This window comes from Cynocephalus volans, chromosome 7, assembly GCF_027409185.1.
Source record: "Cynocephalus volans isolate mCynVol1 chromosome 7, mCynVol1.pri, whole genome shotgun sequence".
Lineage (NCBI taxonomy): Eukaryota > Metazoa > Chordata > Mammalia > Dermoptera > Cynocephalidae > Cynocephalus > Cynocephalus volans.
The window spans coordinates 122,641,651-122,664,019 of record NC_084466.1 but is presented as its reverse complement, the minus strand read 5'-3'; the positions used below and the strand labels follow the sequence as shown (position 1 = coordinate 122,664,019).

General features: G+C 35.3%; 1 protein-coding gene across 6 annotated transcripts in view; it reads left to right on the top strand.

Moving 5' to 3' along the window:
• CPEB3 (cytoplasmic polyadenylation element binding protein 3) overlaps positions 1–22,369 on the top strand; it is a 184,833-nt gene that overhangs the window by 70,755 nt on the left and 91,709 nt on the right. For all 6 annotated transcript variants that reach the window (XM_063102419.1, XM_063102424.1, XM_063102422.1 and 3 more), the window contains exon 4: positions 6,774–6,830. In XM_063102419.1, the coding sequence (XP_062958489.1) occupies positions 6,774–6,830 (57 nt within the window). The remainder of the gene's footprint in view (positions 1–6,773; positions 6,831–22,369) is intronic.

The following is a 22,369-nucleotide window of genomic DNA, read 5'->3' as shown; positions in this document are numbered from 1 at the left end:
TGGCTATTGATATGGATAAATTAGTTAGCCTCTTTAAAGCCTTAGTGTTCTCAGCATTAAAATAAGGCAACTACTACATAGAATGGGTGTGAAGGTCAAACAAAGTCCCTGGCACCAGAGCCTGTTCAAATGTTATCTATAGATTTTTTTTTTTTTTGCTGGAGATGGTCATGGTGTGCCTATTGGCTGGCTTCGGTAATAAATTAAACTTTTAGGGCCTAGCCCGTGGTGCACTTGGTAGAGTGCTGCGCTGGCAGCGCAGCGACGCTCCCGCCGCGGGTTCGGATCCTATATAGGACTGACCGGTGTACTCACTGGCTGAGTGCCGGTCACGAAAAAACGACAATAAATAAATAAATTAATTAATTAATTAAAATAAATTAAACTTTTATATTCACGCAATATTTACTTCCAACTAGACTGCAGCTAAATGTTGAAAACTTCCAGATGCAAGTTGTCAAAATTTTATATTTTCCATAGATAAGTAGTGATTATTGAAAAATAAACATCCTATCATTTTCAAAAACCACCTAAAGGAGAAAGGAAAATAATACTCCTATGTTGGCTTTTCAAAATTGTATATCTGAATAATGTAAAGAAAATAAAATAGGATATCAAATCGGTGAAGAATAAAGTGCTTCAAAATGTACTTAAATGAACATGGTAGAAAATATGTTCATAGATAGTAATATTTCATCTTCGAAATATACTCAGCAAGATATCCCTTTAATCAACTCTTCTCTTGATTCAGGGGAAAAAAAGGGTTAGTGGGAGAGATGACAGAATAGGGAGTTCTGGAAATATGGAGACTTCTGTTTTAGTGAAGTAAATAAGCTTTAACAGTTTTTCAATTATGTTTATACTTATGCTGGGTCAGCCTTGAAAATATTTGTAGGAAATTTTGAAAGTTTCCCTAACTCTTTTCCCATGATAAAAATAATATAGAGGAAGAGTTGAATTGAACTTTCTTCACAGCATGCTGAAGAATGTCTTCTGCAACATTGATCAGATCACAGAACCCTTATTTAAATAAAAATTAAGCTAATTTTTTTGCCCTTTAAAGGTTTCAAACTACAGTTCTTGGCTGTAACAGAATAACATTCTAATAATTTCCTATTGTCTCTTACCATACTTTATGTGTAATTTTCCTTTTGTTTGTTTGAGAGAACGTCTCAAAGAGATGAGAGAGAAGGGTTTTGAGGAGGGTGATGAAATAATGAAAACTGTTTATTTCTTTTCTAAGTACAGATACCCTTGGGTTGGCAGAGGTAACAGTGAGGCCTGGATGGGAGGAATTGTTCTCTGCTTTCATTTCTAGTGGTTTGAAAGGAAATTCAACTCTTCTCATAACTATGAGGATTAAGGGGATTTCTGGTGTTGGGAGAGGTAGAATAAGAGATAGGGAAAAAGATTCATCCCTATACCTTCCTTACAGCTGTCCTCTGACTTTCTACTAATGATGAAGGTTCACTTAGCTACTAGGGAACCCCTGTGAAAACCCATGGTTGTTAGGTTTGATTAATCATATTCTTTCTACTCTGGAAGAGTAATAAGGAAATACCAACTATAGTGCATTGGACAGAATAGGTGATTTTGGGAAGCAAGATCTCATCCCCTGGCAGAGAAAGCACAATATAGCAGGTATCTTGGCTAAAAACAGGGAGGAGTCACTTTTCCTTTATCCCATGCAGTCTCTTTCTTACAACAGAAAAGTAGGCTTGGCTGACTCTTTGGGAGTAGTGCCTGATGAAACATTTTTATGTATTTGAATTTTCACCATTCATGGAACTGAGATTTGAAAAATGAAAAGAGCATGTGTCAGTTGAGAACTGATACTAAAGGGTTTGCTTTTCAAAGGTATACTGAAAGAGTTGGGAAAAAATAGCTTATTTCCAGTAATAGTGCTTTAAAACATTTAAGTTCACAGAAACTTGGAAGGGATAAATGCCACTCCTTTGGTGTTATAGAAGCATTTTTCTTTATTCATCATAATTAAAATTTAGTATTATAGAGCCTTTCACAAAATTGGCCCCCTTTTATGGAATTTTGAGGTCCCCTTGTTTTAGAAAAAGCACCTCATTACATTTTGTTTACTTGTTTGTTCCAGAAAAATACTGTGTCTTTCCTTATTCCTGTAGCTTGAGTCATTGCTCAGTTCTATTTTTTTGTTACCTTCCTTCAGCCCATATTAGTTTGTCTCGTCTAAAAGTTAGCAGCTTCCACAAACTGCTAGGGGACTGGTTCTGAGTAAGAAGTGATTGTTCTTGTTCTATACATTCTTGGCAGATGCATATAGTAAGTAGAAACTGAGTAACTTTTATAGGTGCCTCCCATTAATTTGCCCAGTAATCCTTTAAATACAGCATTGTAATCACCTGAGAGTTTTAAAAGAAAAATATTATGCCTCGATACTACCTTCAGAAATTCCTATTTAATCATTCCAAAGTACAGTCTTAAATAAGGAAACAGAAGCACAGAGTATTTAATAACATGCTGAAAATCATTCACTACTGGTATGTAAAGAAACTAGTATTTGACCTCAGGTCCAAGCTCACAGCTTTTGTTCATTGGTTATTTAGAACATATTTAGAATATTATAGTACCACCATTTTGTCAGTTCCTTAAAAAGGATTTAAAAAAACACATTTTACTATATTTTTACATATCATATTATTACATCTTACACATACTTTTTCTGAAGGAATTTATATCAAACTTTATAGAGGAGGTTGGTAGGAAATAAAATCCCTTAGAATCTGCATTTATTTTACCTTATAACCCTTTCTAAACACAATACTAACATTCCATTATATGAAGCTCTCTGAAATGCTTAACTTTTTAGAGCAAAGGGGTGATTAGTGGAAGATAAAACAGTGTTTCCTATCTCATAACATATGGTAGAAGTGAAGAGATGACTTTCATAATTAGGAATTAAAAATTCCAGTTTTTATTTTTGACACATAAAAGTATGGGTTTCAGTGGACTCTGAACATTTGAATAACAATAGAGGTAGTTTTTTATAACTAGCCTTTTAAATATGAATGCGAATTGAGCTTATGAGAATGGTTCTTACAGTCTGTAACCATATGTAACCCTGTTCTCTGACCTCTCCATTTATCTCCTCTCACTCCTATTTATCAGGCTCTGTGCAGTGGGGAAAATGGGACACCGTCTCAGATTTCCACAGCATCATTTAACTCAGTAAAATCAAGTATACCTTCCAGTATTCGAAACCTTATATTTTACATTATACTTACAAGATAGCTAGCTGACAAAACAATTTAAAAATAGCAGACCATGGACAGGTGACAAAACGTCATGCTGGCAGCACCAGACTGCATTAACAAAAATCACCAGATGTCACACACTTGATTCTGTTTTCACAGCTGATTAAACAGCAGTATTTATTGGACAAAAGGAAGAAAAAAGAAATGGCCTCATCTGAATTTGGAATCAGTTTCTTTTACTGTTATATACTTTCACTCTCCTCCAAAATTCCTTAATAACTGTAAAACGTAAGACATACACTATATTAAGAAAAAAAAAATCAAATCTGGTTTTAGAAGAGAAACCTTCACACATACATACTCCCTAAACTGGAAAACTATAAATCAAAATGTTAACAGTGCTTATCTTTGGTGATCTTGTTTTCATTTTTCTGCATTGTCTAATTTTTGTCAAATTAAAATATATTGCATTATAATCTAAACATTAATTTTTGAAGAGGTAAAGAAACTAGCTTAAATAAGCCATAAGTGATTTTACTAAAAAAAAAAAAAAAAAAAAATTGCATTTAGTTAGGGAAAAATTAGATTATATTTAGATAATATGTTCTGCTGGGTCTGGCATTAACCCAGTTTCTTATAAAATCTTTTGTTGCTGACTTTAACCCAGAGATTAGTTGACGTCAAAGAGGCCAACAGATAGGGAGAATACCAGGAAAGGTAAAAAATTTTCTGCTTTTCAGCAATTAGTGATGCCTTCAACCTGCAAAACACTGCCTAAGGCTCTTCTTCTGCAGCATCTTAAGAAAGAGGGGTTGGAAATAATCATTGTACCATAGAGAATGATAATTAGAAAATGATCAAGCTTCCTTTCAGTTTTATCTTTCCAAGCTGAAAAGTTCTAAGACCTCATGGAAAATGTTGAAAAGGATCCATGTAGGTATGTTCAACTTCTGGAGGATGAAAGGGGCACCACTTTAAGTTTGGGAAGATAAGTATTTCCAGAACCAAATAAAAACTATTATTTGATGTAGTGGTTGTAAACTACATAATTCTTTACCATGAAGTATTGTAGATGTAGGAAATCAAAGAAGTCAAATGAGGATCAACTAAATGTGGGCTTGCTTGATTTCCTTGATGACCCTTCAATATTCTAGGAATGTTTAGGGAAAATAGGTAGCTTTTTGGGTACCACACTCTCCTCTATTCCTTGGCCAAAGATTGAAGAGACCCTGTGTATGTGCCATTTTCTTAAGCACTGATTTTGAAGTCTTGATGGGTTTTTAGGTAGACTTCCCAGTGATTGGCTATTTACTGTTAAATTTGAGTACCCCAAAATATGAAAACTGGTTTAGAGTAAATCACATCTAGTTTTCATGGATGTTAGTATTTGGTGGTAATTAATCCAGATAAAGTCTTGATTATCTGAAAATAATGGAGAAGACATTGATACAGCTAGCTAAGTGAAATCAGAATACAAATTCTCCCTACTGAGTCAAAGCCTTGTTCTGGTGACAAATTTTCCCATAATAAGTTCCGATCAAGGTAGTGGTGGGAGATATCACTCATTGCATATGGTGTAGAGTATAATTTTCAGGGACTCTAAAATGACTTAGGAACTAGAAAAACATAAGGCATCTAGAGCAATTACATATAGGTATGTTAAATGTGTCTTTTAACAATGGGTAGTTTTTGAAACTCCAAATAATTAGCTTCTAGTAAATACGAAAAGGCCTTTGAAATCTATTAAAAAAAAATAGGCAATTTTATTTTTTAGATGATTCTTACTAATATGATTTTTCTACAGAAAACATTCTAATCTAAAAAATTTTTACTATATTATAAATGTTAGCAAATAGTCTCCACAAAACAAGAGAGGGATGCCATATCTTTCTCCTAATAAGGAAGTTTAAAATAATAAAAACTAAAAATAATTTTTACTGAAACCCTTGTAATGCTTTATGGTAAATTGGAACAGTTTTATCAGAATCCATCAATTTTTGATTATTTTCCTATTCTTAAAACACACACGAACACACACACATCAATACAAGTGACATTACATTTTGAGGGTTTTGTTTTTTCCTACCTTTTAATATGAAATAACCTTTCATAAATTACTGTGACCTGAGAATTTGGAAGAAATTAGGATGTTCTTATGTAGGCAAAAACTTGATTTGTCTTGGAATTCATGATTCCCCCTTTGTATTTGAGGCAAATGCTCTGTTTTGTCCACTATGATGCTTTTTTTCTGGGTCAGAAGAGCTTGATGATGATGTTTGCCTCCAGTCTCGCATAACAGAATTTAGTACCAAGTGATGACTGACACTTTTGCAATTATATATAAAATTGTGTTTGTAGTAAAAGTCAGTCACTTTTTCTTTATCTCCAGTTTTCTTTGTCTCCAGTTTTCTCTATACCACCCTCCCCCAAAATACTGTTGAGATTTATTTATTCAAACAATGGTAGTGAAATAAAATTAACATTTTTCTGAGAATTTCATAATCCTTGAGGTAGTGGAACATGAAAACCTTGCAGAGCCAAGTTCATAGATACTAGCTTCACACAAAGCATTGTTTCAATAACTATTAAAGGAATTGGTCAAGAAAGCTTACTATGTGCATTTTTTCCATATAAAACTTGATTTAATTTTTCTTTCGATACGTCCACCTCCTTGTCCCAAATAATTAATGAAAAAACATACCTAATGTCTGCATCTTCCACTCTTACCCCTGTGGCCATTAGTTGAATCACCTGATTCCTACTTGTCTTCTTACAGACCAAGGGTTGGCAAACTTTGTGAAGGGCTGATGAGTAAATATTTTAGGCTTTCAGACCACATGGTCTCTGTCGCATATTATTACTTTTTTTGTTTGTTTGTTTATTTACAACCTTTTGAAAATGTAAAAGTAACTCTTAGCTCAGAGGCATTCAAAAACAGGTAGCCAGCCAGTGTTTACAACTCCTGTAGTAGAAATAAGGATGAAGGTCTGGCAATCAGCATTATGCCCAAGGTCACGTAACTAGTTAGTGTTAGGGGCAGCAGCAGAACCCTACATTTTTAGGTCAGTCATTTCCCCCCACTGTACCTGTTATATAAGTTTTACCATCTTTCTTCTGTTTGCCATCTGATAATTATGTTGCATTTTTGAGCTTCAAGTTTATATACTACTTTGAATTTATTTTTTTGCTGCTTGAATTTGAAGGGCAATATGAATGATTATTAAATAAACTGCTTAATCCAAGGAATTGGCATGTTTAAATTGGAATGTGGGAGATGTGTTAAATTTCAGGCTGTTATAACAGAAGCTTCTTTTACGTTTTGTTTTATTTATTTATTGTTGAGACTTTGGCTTTTTTTTTAAGACTTCACGTGTATGTTTTATGACTTGATTTAAAAAGTGTTGTAATTGCTTTGGCCTTTGATAGTACTGTTAGAGATTAATCTGTTTTAGCTTTTTGTAATGTTCATATTTTACAATATATTTCAAATGATTACATTAAGCATTATTTTCTTTGTGCTTAAAATAAAATCATTTTATTTTTTAGGGCGCATGGGAATAAATTTCCATCATCCAGGAACAGATAATATTATGGCACTTAACAGTAAGTCTTCATATAAAATATTCTATAAAATTAGCAGTCAAGTTTGTAGCATGTGGTTTCTTCTTTCTTAATTGTTCATTACATGTCAGCCTTCATTATTCTATATTAGTGGTTCTCCAAGTGTGGTTCCAGGACCAGCAGCATCAGCATTGCTTGGACACTTAACTAAAAATGCAAAATCTCAGGCCCCACTACAGACCTACTGACTCAAAAACTTTACGGATGGGTCCCAGAAATCTTTGAATTGACAAGTCCTATAGGTGACTGATATAGGTAATAGATGCAGGCTAAAGTTTGAAAATTGCTGCTCTATACCAAGATTGGCAAACTTCAGCCCCATGAGCTAAATCTGGCCCACTACCTGTTTTTGTAAGTAAAGTTTTATTAGGACATAGCTACATTCATTCATTTATGTATGGATTATCTATGGCTGCTTTTGTGCTCCCAAGGCAGAGCCCAGAAAGCCTAAGCTTATTAACTGTCTGGCCCTTTACAGAAAATGTTTGCTGTGAGCCCTGCTCTATACCACTGGGTTGGGGGAACAAAGGAGGGAGGTGAAGGGAGAGAGGGAGTGGAGTAGAGAATGTGAATGAATAAATCAACTTATTTATACATAACTAAGAATTTTCTCATTGTGGTAAATAGCTGACAGATGTTTCAAGGTATGAACATCCAGGGGTCTTCCATTAGTGGAATTTGTGTGGTATAGATGTCACCAACTTTGCAGGTTAGAAATGGTTTTGTCAGTGTAATTGTTGGATCAAGCTCTGGAGCATCAAAAATTTACAAACCAGGAAGTCATTGTATTAACTAACACTGGAAGAAATGTCTGGTTGGCATCAACTCTTTTTTGTAGTGTCTATGATCAAATAGCCTTGTAGAAAAACAGTCTAAATGGAAATTGTCCATTGTCAGGAGGATGTATACAACCATTGAATCTCTTGGGATTTTTTTTCTCCTCTAGCAAATGAGTGATAATCAGATTTACCCCTCTCATCCTCCCAGGTATATAAGGGTACTTCAAAAAGTTCATGGAAAGATTCATATTATCTTTTAATTCTATTTTTCCAAGAACTTTCTGAAGTACACTCTTACGAGCTGACTCTTGATACACATGGGAGACATACTGGGTAAATCTAGGATTGTGTACGATATTATTCCTTTCCCTCTTGCTTGAGCAAGGATACCATTGGACAGATGGTCCAATTAAAGTGCCATTGGACAGATTTCCTTAGGACAGACTTTAGGTTATCTCTAAAATATATTTTTCACATTTCCTTGGTGCTGACATGTAGCTTACCTACCAGTGAGCACAGCTGAGAACCACTGGCAGTGCTTGATGATGCAGCTCCTAAGCCACTCCATGCATATTTTTTTCTAGATAGCTAGTATCCCCTCCTTTGGAGGGTCTTGGAGACAATAAAAATTCAAAATTTCCACCTCTAATTTTCTAATGTCTAAAAGAAAAGTCACTTTAAATTTACATTATGCTACCTCTAATTTTTTTCTAGTGGGATGGGAATAAATAAACATGCCTTACTTGCTAAGCTTCGGCAATAATTAATTGTGCAAAGACTTCAGTTAGATGATGGGATTTAGAATTGAATGTAAAAGAAAAGAACAGTATGGTAGTGTGTCTGCCTGAAGGAATGAGTGTGTTATCTGAGAAAAGACCTAATTTGACATGATATGACAGTCCTCTTCTGCAAGAGGAAGAGGATTTAATTTGTGATTTCTCTGTGTAAAAAATGAAGCTAAAAGACATTTTTCTTTTTAAAAGTTTTTGATTCTCTTTGATTTGATTTTCTTTAATTCTCTGCTTTTCAATAAGAAATTTTATTTATGCTCTTTCTATTTAGTGCGTATTCCATAAATTCCTTTTTTGGCCTCAATTTTCTCATCTGTGACAGAAGGGGACTGATTAGGTAATCTTAATGATTGCTTTCCACATGAAGATTCTGTGATTCTGTAATTATTTTTTTTTTTTTAAAGACACCAGTAAGGGGATCTTAACCCTTGACTTGGTGTTGTCAGCACCACACGCTCCGAAGTGAGCGAACCGGCCATCCCTATATGGGATCTGAACCCTTGGCCTTGGTGTTGTCAGCACCACACTCTCGCGAGTGAGCCACAGGCTGGCCCCTGTAATATTTTTTAAAGTACCAAAAAGGTCATTTTGCTGATATCTATGTCAGACGTTGATGAGTTACACATAGTTGCAACATGATGGGCAGACATCAGAGTGTGTCAGTCTTCAAATGGCTCTGTGGGCGCTGTCCAGGGTCAAAGAACCCTGTTGGCTCCTAAGAATAAACCATAAAAATGACCAGTTTGATATTTGCATTACTTACCATTGGTTTTCTTTCAAAGTTGACTCCAACTTGAGATGATCAGAATAAAAATATCCTCCTTGGTAGATACTTGTGGGACCTGCAGGCTTTGACAAGTTTGCTATGATACAGCTTTTTTCCCCACCCTTTTGTATAGTATAACCCAAACGATCTGGATGTACAAACACACTTGTGTATTTTTTGTCTTCCTTTTTATGCCTACCACTTGTTGGCCCAACAGTTATTGTCCTGTGACTGGTCTGTCCTCCTTTTCTCTCCACTTTCATATAGGAATAATTGAGATGAAGTCACAAATTGCTGAAAATTTATTGATTCAGAATTTGTGATTATTGGTAGGGATTAGGTTAAGGTTGAACTGTATTTTCAGAAAAGAAGGGACTGGCTAAGAAAATTAAAGAGAACTGAGGCAATGCTTAAATCTTTTTCAAAAGGAAATGTGAGTGAGTTGTAGTTCCTTTTTTCTTATCCTTTTTTAAAATCCTTTTTGCTATACAAAATCCATGCTTACTCTCTACATGAAAAATCTTCAAAAAAATCTTCCATCTTTCTTTTAACTCTTTGACCTCACTAAAACCTGAATCTCTCCTGAAGATTCCATGTTCTCAGCTCTTCTGACTTGATGGGAAAGACAGAAATGGCATGATGAGCTTTCTTACTTCTCAGTACTATTTCTCATCTTTGAATGAGCCAGTTTACCATTTTTTGGTGTTCCTAGTGCATGCCTTCCAGTTATACTTTTCTTTGAGAATCACCACTGCTGATAATGTCATCTAGAAGACAGAAAAAGGAGCTTGGGAGAAGAGGATAGGATACCAACTATGGGAAAACAAATTGGAGTTACTAGTAAACCTATAGACATTTAGGTTGTGGAAAGACTTTACATTGTATAAAGCCAAAGAGAACTGATTTTCTTCTTTAAGACCATGAATCTAGTAAAAATTAGCAAGCCAACCTTTGGAGAGGAACCTGAGAGACACGTTTAAATTTCAGCCTTTCTCAAAAATATTAGGTCTTCAAGTACTGTAGAATAAAGAAAGGGCGGTGGTAGAAAGAAACGCTAATCCATTAGTAAGACCTACCACTTGTCCAGTATTTCCAAAATAAAATTAAGCCTGAAACAATTTACCCCTTCCACTTAAACAGATAATATATATTTTTTAAACTTTTTAATAATTCTTCCCATGAAACATCTTCTTCACTCTCACACCAAAAACACTGAAAGTTTGCATAATGTAATTTTATTTTTTCTGCTGAAGACAGAAAGAGGCTGCTGAGAGCGCTTCTAGCCATGAATGTTGTAGTTGTAGTGGTTCTATCAGACATATTTTTCTAAGATTAATCATGTTTGCGTTTTTGTTTTTTTCACTACAGGTGTAGTGCTGGTTTAACATTTGTGGTCTTGTATAGCATTGTTGCCAGACCTGGTGATTTTTTTCCTATTATGTTGATCTTCAGAAAAGAATATTGGTGCTTCTATGATTGGTCAAGTGAACCAAAGTTATGGTCAAATTAATGTTCAAAACCAGAATGCCTGGTCTCAATTTATTCCAAGTGATACCACTGCTGAGTATATCCATTTATTCCTTTTGACTGGTCAGTTCCTCTTTTTCCAAGCAGAAAATGGGCTTGGAAAAACAGACAAATATCAGAAAGTTGTTTGATGAGTACAAAATGAGAAATAGAGGGGGTAGTGTGGCTTAGTATCATTCAGCTCCAAAGAGGCATCTTCCAAGCAGACTGAAAGGCATATGAAACCTGAAGATGCAGCAGTGAATTAGCCATGAAAAGCTGTGTCTGGAGTGGGGCAGATCTGATTCTACCTCTTACAAGCTATATGACCTTGGGGCCACATTCTTAACTCATCTTTGCCTCTGGTTCCTTCACGTATAAAATGCACATTATGAATATTAAGTGGCCATATATAAGTCTTACAAAGCTTAGCATAGTGCCTTACTTGCAGATAATGCTTATGTGAGCTGCTGTTGGGATTGCTTGCATCATCAGCTTGCTGCCTTTTTACGATCTCCCTTTGTTTGCTTGTTAGATTTCCAAAATATGAGTTTATCTTACATTGGTTATATTTAGATAGATGTTTTCCTTATGAAATTTAAATCTGCACACCTATGAGTCATCTCATAGGCTAGAGTGTATTGAGATATATATTTCATCTGTTTTTGTGTGAATCTTTTTCTCTGGATGAGATACTTTCTGTCACTTGACTTTGGAATGAGTACCTTCTTTGGAACCTATGGCCCCTTCTCAGTTGTTACATCTCTTGTGATGCTGGCACTTTAAAAAGTGCCATACATTGCTGTTTGGGATGTAAAATGGTACAGTCACTTTGGAAAGCAGTTTGGCAGTTTCTTAAAAAGTTAAACATACACTCACCACTTGATGCAGGAGTTCTCCTAGGAATCTACCAAAGAGAAAAAATGAAAGTATATTTCCACACAATGACATGTATATGAATGTTCAAAGCAGCATTGTTTATAATGGCCAAAAACTGTAAATAATCCAAATATCCCTCAACTGGATAATGAATAAACATATTGTGGTACATCCATACAATGGAGTACTATTTGGGAATAAAAAGGAATGAACTATTAATACATGCAACAACATAAATGATTCTCAAAACAATTATGCTAAGTTAAAAAACTAGACAAAATATGTACTAGATGATTACATTAACTTACAGTTCTAGAAAATGAAAACTAATCTATAGTGACAGAAAATGCAACAGCTTCAAGAAGGGAGTTTTCCAAGTAACATTGTCCCCTTTTTTCAGAGGACAAAAGTGAGGGCTTAGATCTTGAAGGACGAGTCATGTGATAAAGATGGCATTTAGTTGAACAAGTTTCTGAATCTCCTTCAGCCTTAGTTTAAAGGCCTACAAGTGGGCAATTATGATACTCTACTTCAGTGTTTTTGTGAGATTTGGATGAGGTAAGACACATGTATAAATGAGGTATTATTACTGCTACATTTGGGAGGTGGGGGAACATAATCTTAGGGAAGATGCTACTAGAGAGTGACTTTTTAAAAGCTTTGCAATGTAACAGAAATTTAGTGTTATTTAATTCAAAAGTTTTCATGCCTTATTCCTTTTCTGAGATCTTTCAGGTTGTAATTAGTGTCTATTTTAAGTTATAAGAGGTGACTAAGAAATTTGAAGTGCCACTTCCCCTCTGACAGGGAGAGATGATTGTTTACCCTCACTCTTCCTTATCAAAGTTTCTAAAACATTGATTCATTGAAGAGTCCTAGAATAAAACCTGTATAATATGAAGATTTAAAATTTTTATACCTTAAACAAACCAAAGAGACATTCACTTGCTTGAGAAGCTCTGAGGTCATTGATTGTTAAACAACTTACACAGAGCTGATATACCAAGAAACTTGGAACTTTAGGTTATACCATATTCCACATTTTTCTTCTTAGTAATGCCTTGAAAATATGGAAGGTTCTGCTTATATTTCTGTTTGAATTGAGGGCTGCCAGTGCCTTTGTTGAATCAAAAGAGGAAATGTGAAAGGGGATTGGTATGAACATTTGTGTTGGGCAGAGACTCCTGTGTGGCTGCAGAGCTCCCTCTTCCCCTCCCTTTCGTGCTCTGCTGGGAGTGTACTCCTTGGGGAAAAGCTCAGCTGAGAGGAAGTGGCAGAGAGGGAGCTGAGCACATGACCCATTTATGCCAGAATGGGAACAGAGCCAGCTTTGCTAGAATTCAAAATGGAATTTTCCAAAATTTGAAGAGCACGTTGTTATTTCTGCTCACTGTGAATAGATATAAGTAAATAATTTCTTAGTGTAATAAGTCAGCAAAGGAACTATTTTGAGATTCTCAGATTAAAGACATTTTCTTTGAGAATTTTGAACTTTTTGAAGACAAGATTCAGTGCTATTGTTTCTATCTGAACAGATTTAGAAGCAAAATTAGTATACAGTTGTGATATGAATACATTGTGAATGATGACTAATTAAAAAATGAAAAATAGTAATTAGAGGTATATGTAATGTTCTGTGACTTTAAAGTACTCAAATTTCAAACTATTTTGGATGGGTGCTGTACACGAACATGGTAAGGGACCTAAGAGATTGCTGTTTTGTTTCGACCTTCTCATTTTCAGATGGGGAAGCTGAGGTTCAAGAGGCTATGTGAATTGGCTAGGGTGATGTGATGGAGCCAGGAGCAGAAGTTCCTGCCTCCTCCAGGTTGAGGGTGGCAACTTTTGCTTTAAATGCTTAATTGTTAAGAGTGGTTGTATTATTTTATTACTACTTTAACACAAACATGCAAATTCAGTGTCTTTGGGAAAATTTTTTTCTGTTACTGCTTGTCACCCCGTTTATGCTCTGATTAGTAAATTCTCTTTTCCTGAAAAATAGGACAGCAGAAGGCCTGATACTGAACACTGTAAATAAGTGAAGTCTGAAATATTCTTGACTGTCTTTATTGGATTTTGGAAGAAGTTCCCTGTGTGTGTGAATATGTTTAAAGTGAAAGGAGTTGAATGGTTTCAACTCAACAATAAAGATGAAGGAAACAGAAGTTACTTTTCCTTGTTGACTTACCTGTTTTGTCTACTCATAAAGGCAGTAGAAGCTGGATTTCATTTACAGCACTTACCACACTTGTAGTTAGCTATTTAATGTTGGTGTTTCTCTTTAATATGTAGGCTGTGAGAGGGCAGAGCCTAGTTTTTATTCACAGCTGGTGTCTGGCTTCAAGTAAAATGTCTGGCTCATTGAGTAGGCGCTCGATATGGGAGACCAAATAGAGGGAAGCAGGGAGAGAGGGAAACATATCTCAGTGAGACTGAAAAACGCAGTGTTATAGTGTTAGAGAATATCCAGTCCACCTTAATTCCTTCCTAAAAGATTTGCTTGCACTCTTCTTTTGAAATATGGGAATAACATATATGGATCTAGCAAGTAACATTTTACAAAGTGCATTCGCAGACCTCTGTGCTTTTATAATGCTTACTATGGTTTGCCAGGACATGGTCAAAACCTTCTTTTCTTGAGCACCAATTTTACTGAGGGTTATTCTCTTATCCCAAACAAAACATGGCTATATGATACAGTAGTGTCTGAAACTGAAATGAAATTTTAAGATAAAGCTAGAGACTTCACAGGGTTTTCAAGATTTCTACAAGTTTTAAGAGTGCTCCATGGTTTGTTTTCCTCTGCCACTGTGGCACTTTGATGGAAAACTTGAGAATAATGTTCCTTTATTTCATCTTTACTGCAACCCTGTTAAAACATGGCCAATGTCTTCATTTTCTAAAAAAGGTAAGCAACTTGCTGATGTCATACAGCCAGCAAATAGCCATCTAAGGCTTAGACACTTAGATTATTCTGCCAACCAGTCCCTTAATCCAGTGTGATTTTTACTTTTTGGGTTTTCTCAAAAAGGTCACTCAGGTTTTGCTTAACTCTTTTATAACAATTAACTAAGTAATTATTTATTATGGAGAATTAGTACACTTCTAAAAGTGATCAGTTTTACTTTCAGAACATAGTCCCCTTTGTTAGTAGCGGGCATTTTAACCACACTTCCACTCAAGCCTTTAGTACATGCAAAATGGATGTCTGAGACTTGAACAAAGGAAAACGTGGTGTGCAGATGGTTCCTAGATAAACTTCAGTAGGTAAAGCTTTTCTTTCTTTTATTACCGTCTACACACACATACACCTGTGTTACCTGACTAAAGTTTTTTTTCAGCCTGATATAGTAGAAATAGTGCAGTTGGGGGTGTGGGGGTGGCAGACAGATCTGAATTTAAATCCTGAGTCCATCATTTACTTGGTAGGTGACCTTGGGAGAAGTTACCTGTGTCTTTTATTTATTTTTTATGTTTTTGCTGGCAGTTTTGCAATCTTTTATTATTATTACTATTTTCTAAAAATTTATTTTTAATTAGCATATTCATTGTTACAAATCATACTTATTCCTTATGCCCCTTATCCAGTCTCTTCCCTTCCCCCTCCCCCATCTCATAAACATAGCTTTGTTCTCTCCATCTGACTCTTTTATTTTAAATGGGCATATTAACCCCTCTTTACAATGGCAAGGTTAAGTGTGTAATGCTCCTATCATCATATCTCATAAGAAACACACACCAAACAAATGTTAGTCTCTGCTCCTTCCCTCTTCTACCCCCCACTTCCTTTTGATTTAAGTATATAATCCCAACAATACAATCAATAGCTTGAACTTACATTTTAGACAAGATGGGAAGAATAATAGTGGATGAAAATGGATGATGGGGCCAAGGGGTTTCCTAGGGAACAGAGGAGATTAGATGTCAGGATGTGCAGGTATCAAGATTCTTATACTGTCTGGATAGGTGCTTATATTATGATGATACTATTAGAAGAGTGGAGTAAATTGGGATGACTGGAATGTATGGGTCTGATATGTGGAACAATGAGAATGAGGATCTGAAAGATGGTTAGGGTCAGATGGTGAAGGGCCTTGGATGTTTCATGAGAAGCTTGGACAGACCAGTGTCTCAGTGGGAAATTAGGTTTATCCAAAGGCGAATGTTCAGGCTGCTATGGAAAACCACTTCTTATGAAGAATATATAAATTTATTGCACAAAAGAGAAAAACAGAGATAAAGTAATGGTACCTAAATAAAAGTGGAATTAGGTTGGGGTCTGTGGGTAAGGATAACAGACAGGCAAGTGTAAGAAAGAACTTTCTAACTAATAAGAGTTGTCCTACCATGGTGTATAGATCTTTAGCTTTCCAGTTGTGTTCTATGGAATCCCAGTGTCCAAGAAGGTACTTTAATGACCACTGTAGGGGAAGAATACCTGACAGGTGGGATTCTGGGTCCCTGCCCTACTTCAGCCTAAATATCCCTGCTCTAACATCTGGTATTTGTTGAGGGAGGGAGGGCTCGGGCTCTGCTACTTAGAAAAAGATTTGATAAAACACACTGGAATAGGCTGGAGAGGCTTGAATGAACCTCCTTATTATTATTTTTTTTTAACCTCATAATACATTTATTAAGATATTCTAGCAGGACCAAGTAAGACACCCTTGTATTAGTTACACAAATAATTCCTGTTTTGATCAGGATATCTGTCGGTTCCCTATAACATTTTGTAAACAAGCAAGCAGAATATTGCAAACATTTAGTTGCTTAGAATGTGGGATATAGTTTCATATGTTATTAGTGACAAATAGATTTTCTGACTGATCCACAAAAATACCTATTTTAATTCATAAAATAACTGTTGTAAGTGTAATGATTAGTAGGAAACGATAGTGTAGTGGTAGTAATAATGAAAACAAAAAGAAAATTGGAGGGAGAAGTTCTTTTGTTAAATCTTGGATTATGCTGCTGAAAAACAGGATGATGGAATTTGTGGAAATTCTGAAGGGCATTTCTGGGTACTTTCAGGGACTTTATACATTTGAAGTACTGATTCTTCAATCTTAATGGTTAAGAGTAAGTGTTTTTCAAATGTCTACCAACTGGTGAATGAATAAATTGTGGTATATCCATACTACTCAGCAATAAAAAGAAACAAAATATTAGTACATATAACAATATGGATGAATCTCAAAAACACTATGTTAAGTGAAGTCAAACACTGATTTCATTTATATGAAATTGTAGAAAAGACAAACAAAATGTAGTACAGAAGGCAGATTAATGGTTGCTGGAGTTAATTTGCAAAAGGGCACAAGGAAATTTTTAAGTTGATTAACTGTTTTTATCTTTATTATTATGGTGGTTATATGCCCATATATAATTATCAAAATTGATAAGACTATATACTTAAGGTGGATGAAGTTTATTGAATGAAAATACAGTACAATATCTCAACTTAAAAAAAAAAAGAATAAGTGCTTTAGAGCCAGACTAGACCTGGATTCAGTTCCGGTTCTGCCACTTAGGAGCTGCATAACCTTGGGCTAGTCATCCTTTCTGGACCTTGTTTTCCTATCTGGAACTATGGATAATGATAGTTCCTTTATGAATTAGATGAGACATGTTAAGCATTTAGCATATAGTGCCCGGAGCATGATAAATTATCAGTAGGTTATTATTTTATTTTGCTTTATGGTATTCCTTCTTTATAAGTCTCTCAGTGATGCTAGTATTATGCTTGTCAGTCATTAGTGTTACTTTTTAGGTTTGCAAATGGAATGAAAAGATGACTTTCCTGAGAAAAATGGGTAAGAGTGAAAGAGAGAAGGGAAGGAAGAAGGAGTTTAAAACGTCCAAATATTTAATGTGAATGTAGAATATGAGAATGTATCCCGTCCCTTCAGGCATCAATTTTACCTGCTACGTTAATGTTTACGGAGATATTGATCTTAATCATTGGGCTAAAAGTATCTTATCTGCTGTTATAAAGAAAAAGATATAGGAGGAGCATTTAGGGACAAACCCCACCAGTCCTGCTCTTTGGGACTTTATAATCTAATGAGGGAAAGGGGACATTTTGGCCCTAACTTTAAGATTTTAACCCATCTTAGGTGGAATTTTTTGCATGACTAATAGTCAGATGGAAGCTGGAAGGGAACATTAGATGTTTGGATCTAATTTAATGTTGCCTACAGAAATGGTGATTCAAAAAATAAGTTTGCAAGGTGTTCTAAAAAAACTGATTTTATTAAAAGGAAAGTAATTAAGTAACAAGTTGTCCTTACAGTGACTTTTAATAGTCTTGTCAAATATTTCCATGCCAGTTAGTAAGATGTTATCCTAATGTCTTTTGATCTTTATTCCTTTTTCATCAGGCCCAGCATCCCAGCAGCTCTTTGTAGGTTTTTAAAAAGGCTTGTGCTGCCTTTGATCTACAACAGAGTGAATCTCTCTCTCTTCCTACCTACACCTCTGTCTTCCTTCCTCACTCTTTTCCTCCCTTCCTCTCTCCCTCTCCCCTCCTACTGCCCACCTCCTCTCTCTTCTACTTCTTCTTTCCCTTCCTCTTCCCTCCTTCTTTCCCCTCTCCTCCATTTCTCTCTCTCACCCCACTCTTTTTTTTTTCTTGGTTTTTGGCAGCTGGCCAGTAAAAGGATCCAAACCCTTGACCTTGGTGTTATCAGCACCAACTCTCTAACCAAGTGAGTTAACTACCAGCCCACTCTTTCTCAGTTTTTGAGCCTCTATGATGGAATCTGTATATGATGTTACTTAGCTTAGAGAGACTTCCTCAAATTCAGATGAATCCACGTAGCAGATGCATTAGTGTAGATTTAAAAACCAGATTAGCAGTTTGGCAATTTCTTCCAAATTAAACATGCTCTTACCATATGATCCAGAATTGCACTCCTTGGTATTTACCCAAAGAAGCTGAAAACATATATTGACACAAAAACTTGCATCTGGATGTTCATAGTAGCTTTATTTATATTTGCCCAAACTTGGAAGCAACCAACATATCATTCGATAGGTGAATAGATAAACTGTGGTGTATCCAGATTATGGGATGTTATTCAGTATTAAAAGGAAATGAGCTATCAAACCATGAAAAGACATGGAGGAAACTTAAATGTATATTATTAAAGTGAAAGAAGCCAATCTGAAAAGCCTTCTTACTGTATGATTCCAACAATATGACATTTTGGAAACGGAAAAACTATGGAGACATTAAAAAGATCAGTGCTTTCCAAGGACTAATGGGGAGAGAAGATGAATAGATGTTGGCACAGAGGATTTTTAAGGCAGTATAACTACTCTGTGTGATATTATAATGGTGGATGCATGTCATTATATATTTGTTAAAACCCATAGAATGTATACCATCAAGAGTGAACCATAATGTAACTGTGGACTTTGGGTGATTATGATGTATCAATGTAGGTTCATCACTTGTAACAAATGTACCACTCTGGTGGGGGATATTGATAATGGGGGAAGCTATGCATGTGTTGGGGTAGGGAGTATATGGGAAATCTCTATACTTTCCTTTCAATTTTGCTGTGATCCTAAAAATACTCTAAAGAAATAAAGTCTTAGAAAAACAAACAACAGTTCCCTGGGGGAATTATAAGAGTGAGCTATTTAAAACCTAGTGCAGGCCAAGTGATAAGGACTAACAGATGATCCATTTTAGTGTTGCCTCATATGCCCATCAAAACTCGACCATTAACATGAGAGTGCCATTCACATTTGAACGTGTAAATCTATTTTTGTAATAACTCTTGCATTTCCTACTGCAAAATACATATGCCTTTTTATATTTATTCTGATGGATTGAAAATATCTTTTTTTTTCAGTTTTGGATTATTCAGGTTTATGATTTAAAAGCTACAAAAACTGTTAGCACTTTGGATTTACTGCATTAATTTTATAACCAGTAAATCAATCTAAAATGTTTGTAGTGTATTGTTTTTAACTATTTATTCAAGTATAACATACATTCCAAACAGTGCACAAATCATAAATATATGCTTAATATATAGCTAGATATAGTGTCACAAATTGAGCATACCCGTGTAACCAGTAACCAGATCAAGACCAAAAAGAATTTTCAGTACCCCAGAAGCTTCTCTAGACTCCCCTCTAGTTACTATCCCTAGGCAAGGGTAAAAATTATGCTGACTTCTAAAAGTTGGATGTAATTTTCACGGGATCTAAATTGTTTAATATATATGAAACAATAACATAATTTTATCTGTAAGGAAGGTGATAATTGAGAATTGGGAATTAAAGTTCTTGGAGGAAATAGACAGTACTTTAAAAGAATATTGCATCTTGTTATATCTGGTATAAATCCAACCTAGCATAAATAGTATATTGTAAAGATGGGATTAGTCAAATTACTCCCTTTTTTTCTATGTGGGATCATTTTGTGCTGGCTTATGTAAATTTATGTATTCAATATTCTTTTTTATTTAAAAGTCATATTTGTTCTCAGGGGAAAGCACTACTTTTGTACTCCTACATTTCCCTCCTTGGTGCTCATTTAATTACCTGTCTCTTAAGGGAAAAGTTTGACTCTAATTAGACTATTTGCAAACAGCCCTCATATGAACAACTTGATCAAATTTAAACCAGTAACAGAATTGGCCAACATTCTAAAGGCCATCAAGGCATATATTACTCCCTCCCTTGATTGTGCACTAAGACAATAAGCTGTATTTTTTGAGTACCATCTTGGTAGAGAGCATTCTGCCAGGTGCATTTGAGGATATTAAAAGGAGTGCGAGATATGGTCCTTGTCCCCTAGGAATTTAACAGCACATTGAGGTGGTTAAGTGTACACTCTGGAGCCAGAGTTCTTAGATTCATATTCCAAATCCGTCACTCCCTAGTTGTGTGATTTTGGACAAGATACTTCTTTCTGTGTTCCATTTTCCTCATCTTAAAAAAAGAGGCTAATAAGAATACTTATGTCATAAAGTTATAGGGTGTGTTAAATGATATTAATACATGTGAAGCATTTTGAATGGTTCCTGGCATGTAGTAAGTACTTATTAAGTTTTAGCTGCTATAATAATCATCACCCTAGGGATCATAGATAATATACTGAAATGAGGACCAAGGCAGCACAAAATTAAATTTCACAATGAGTGATGAAAACAAGTCTAAGCATCTCAGATCACTAAATTGGCTGCCTATCTCTCTGATGTCAAAATCCTTAGGCTTCATGAACCAATTTACAGTCTTTGTTCAGAAATGGAAAAAGAGAAGAGTCTATAAAAATCATGAACTGTTTAAGAAGCTTTGATTAAAACCCCAAGTAGATTTTTTTGTAACTCTTCCCCTTTCCCCGATTCAAGATGCTCCTCCCTACCCCCATACCTGTGTAGATCTATTCACTTCATGTTCTGTATTACCTGAATGTTCAGCAGTTGAACAGCACTCTCATTTATCCTTTAGGGGTGTTAAGGTTTGATGAGTCGTTTGTACCTTAGTATTGCAATCAAATTCTTTTTCATTGAGCATCTGGCCAGAAATCAGATATAATGAAAAAAATGGAATTTATTATTTGGGAGAAAAATGAGTAATTTTGAAATACAGAATGTTTTATTTTCCCTTTCAACAGAGGTTTTTCAGTAGGGTGTCAGGCAGCATGACATCACTGATGATGAGAGGAAGGGACAGAGGCAAATGATAGGATGTCAAAATTTATTTCATCTCTTTTTAAGTGTTGTCTATTAGTATTAGTTCATCCATGTTATTATGGATGAAGCAAACTGTTTGGGGATCAAGCTAGGAAACTACCATTTATTGTATTTTATGTGGGGGGATGAATTGCAGGTTTCAAATAATGAAAAATATAAATTAAATTGTTTTTTGGAATACATCCCCTTTGTATATGATGTAAACAGTAACAATTATATAAATTTAGAAGAGATTATATTCATTGAGGGTTGTAGTACAGAAAGGGGTCAGGGATTAGGGTTTGAACTAAATAATCCCTTTTAATATATTTAAGTAGTAGGAAAGTGAAGTTAAAGGTTTGGAAGCGAGGGTGAGTATGATGTCTGAGGAAGAGTGGAAAGTAATTGATGAAATTGGCCAAGTGGAATTTCAACTCTCTGGTTGAAACGTCTGCATTCTTTTCCTAGGGTAGAAATAGTTTTATTTAATGCTTACTATCTTCTACTGCAAATGTAACCCCAAAATATCCTCCTTTTTCATTATAAGCTAATTTTATGGTATTTCATGCTTTCAAAAATGGATTAAAGTTCTCGTTTATTTTTCTAGAGCCTAAGGTTCCAAATTTGAGAAATTTTCTTTTGTGAAAAATCATTAGGGCCGGCCCGTGGCTCACTCGGTAGAGTGCGGTGCTGATAGCGCCAAGGCCCCGGGTTCGGATCCCATATACGGATGGCCGGTTCGCTCACTGGCTGAGCGTGGTGCTGACAACACCAAGTCAAGGGTTAAGATCCCCTTACCGGTCATCTTTTAAAAAAAAAAAAAAAAAAAAAAAAAAAAAAAAATCATTAGATGACAGGATCTCAGAGATATATGATGCCACAGTCTAGCTCTATTAAACATTGTAACAATGCATTCTGTAGGTCTTGAGTTTTGAATGGGAAGAAAACCTTCAAAGCACTCTATTATTAAGCATGACCTGGGATGGATCCACTACCTTAATCTCTTTCTACTTTTTCATTTCACTTTATAGATGAAAAAGATATTGTTTTCTCCCATCTGTGATATTGAATAGAAAGTAAATAGAGAGAATAAGAGAAACTTTAGTGA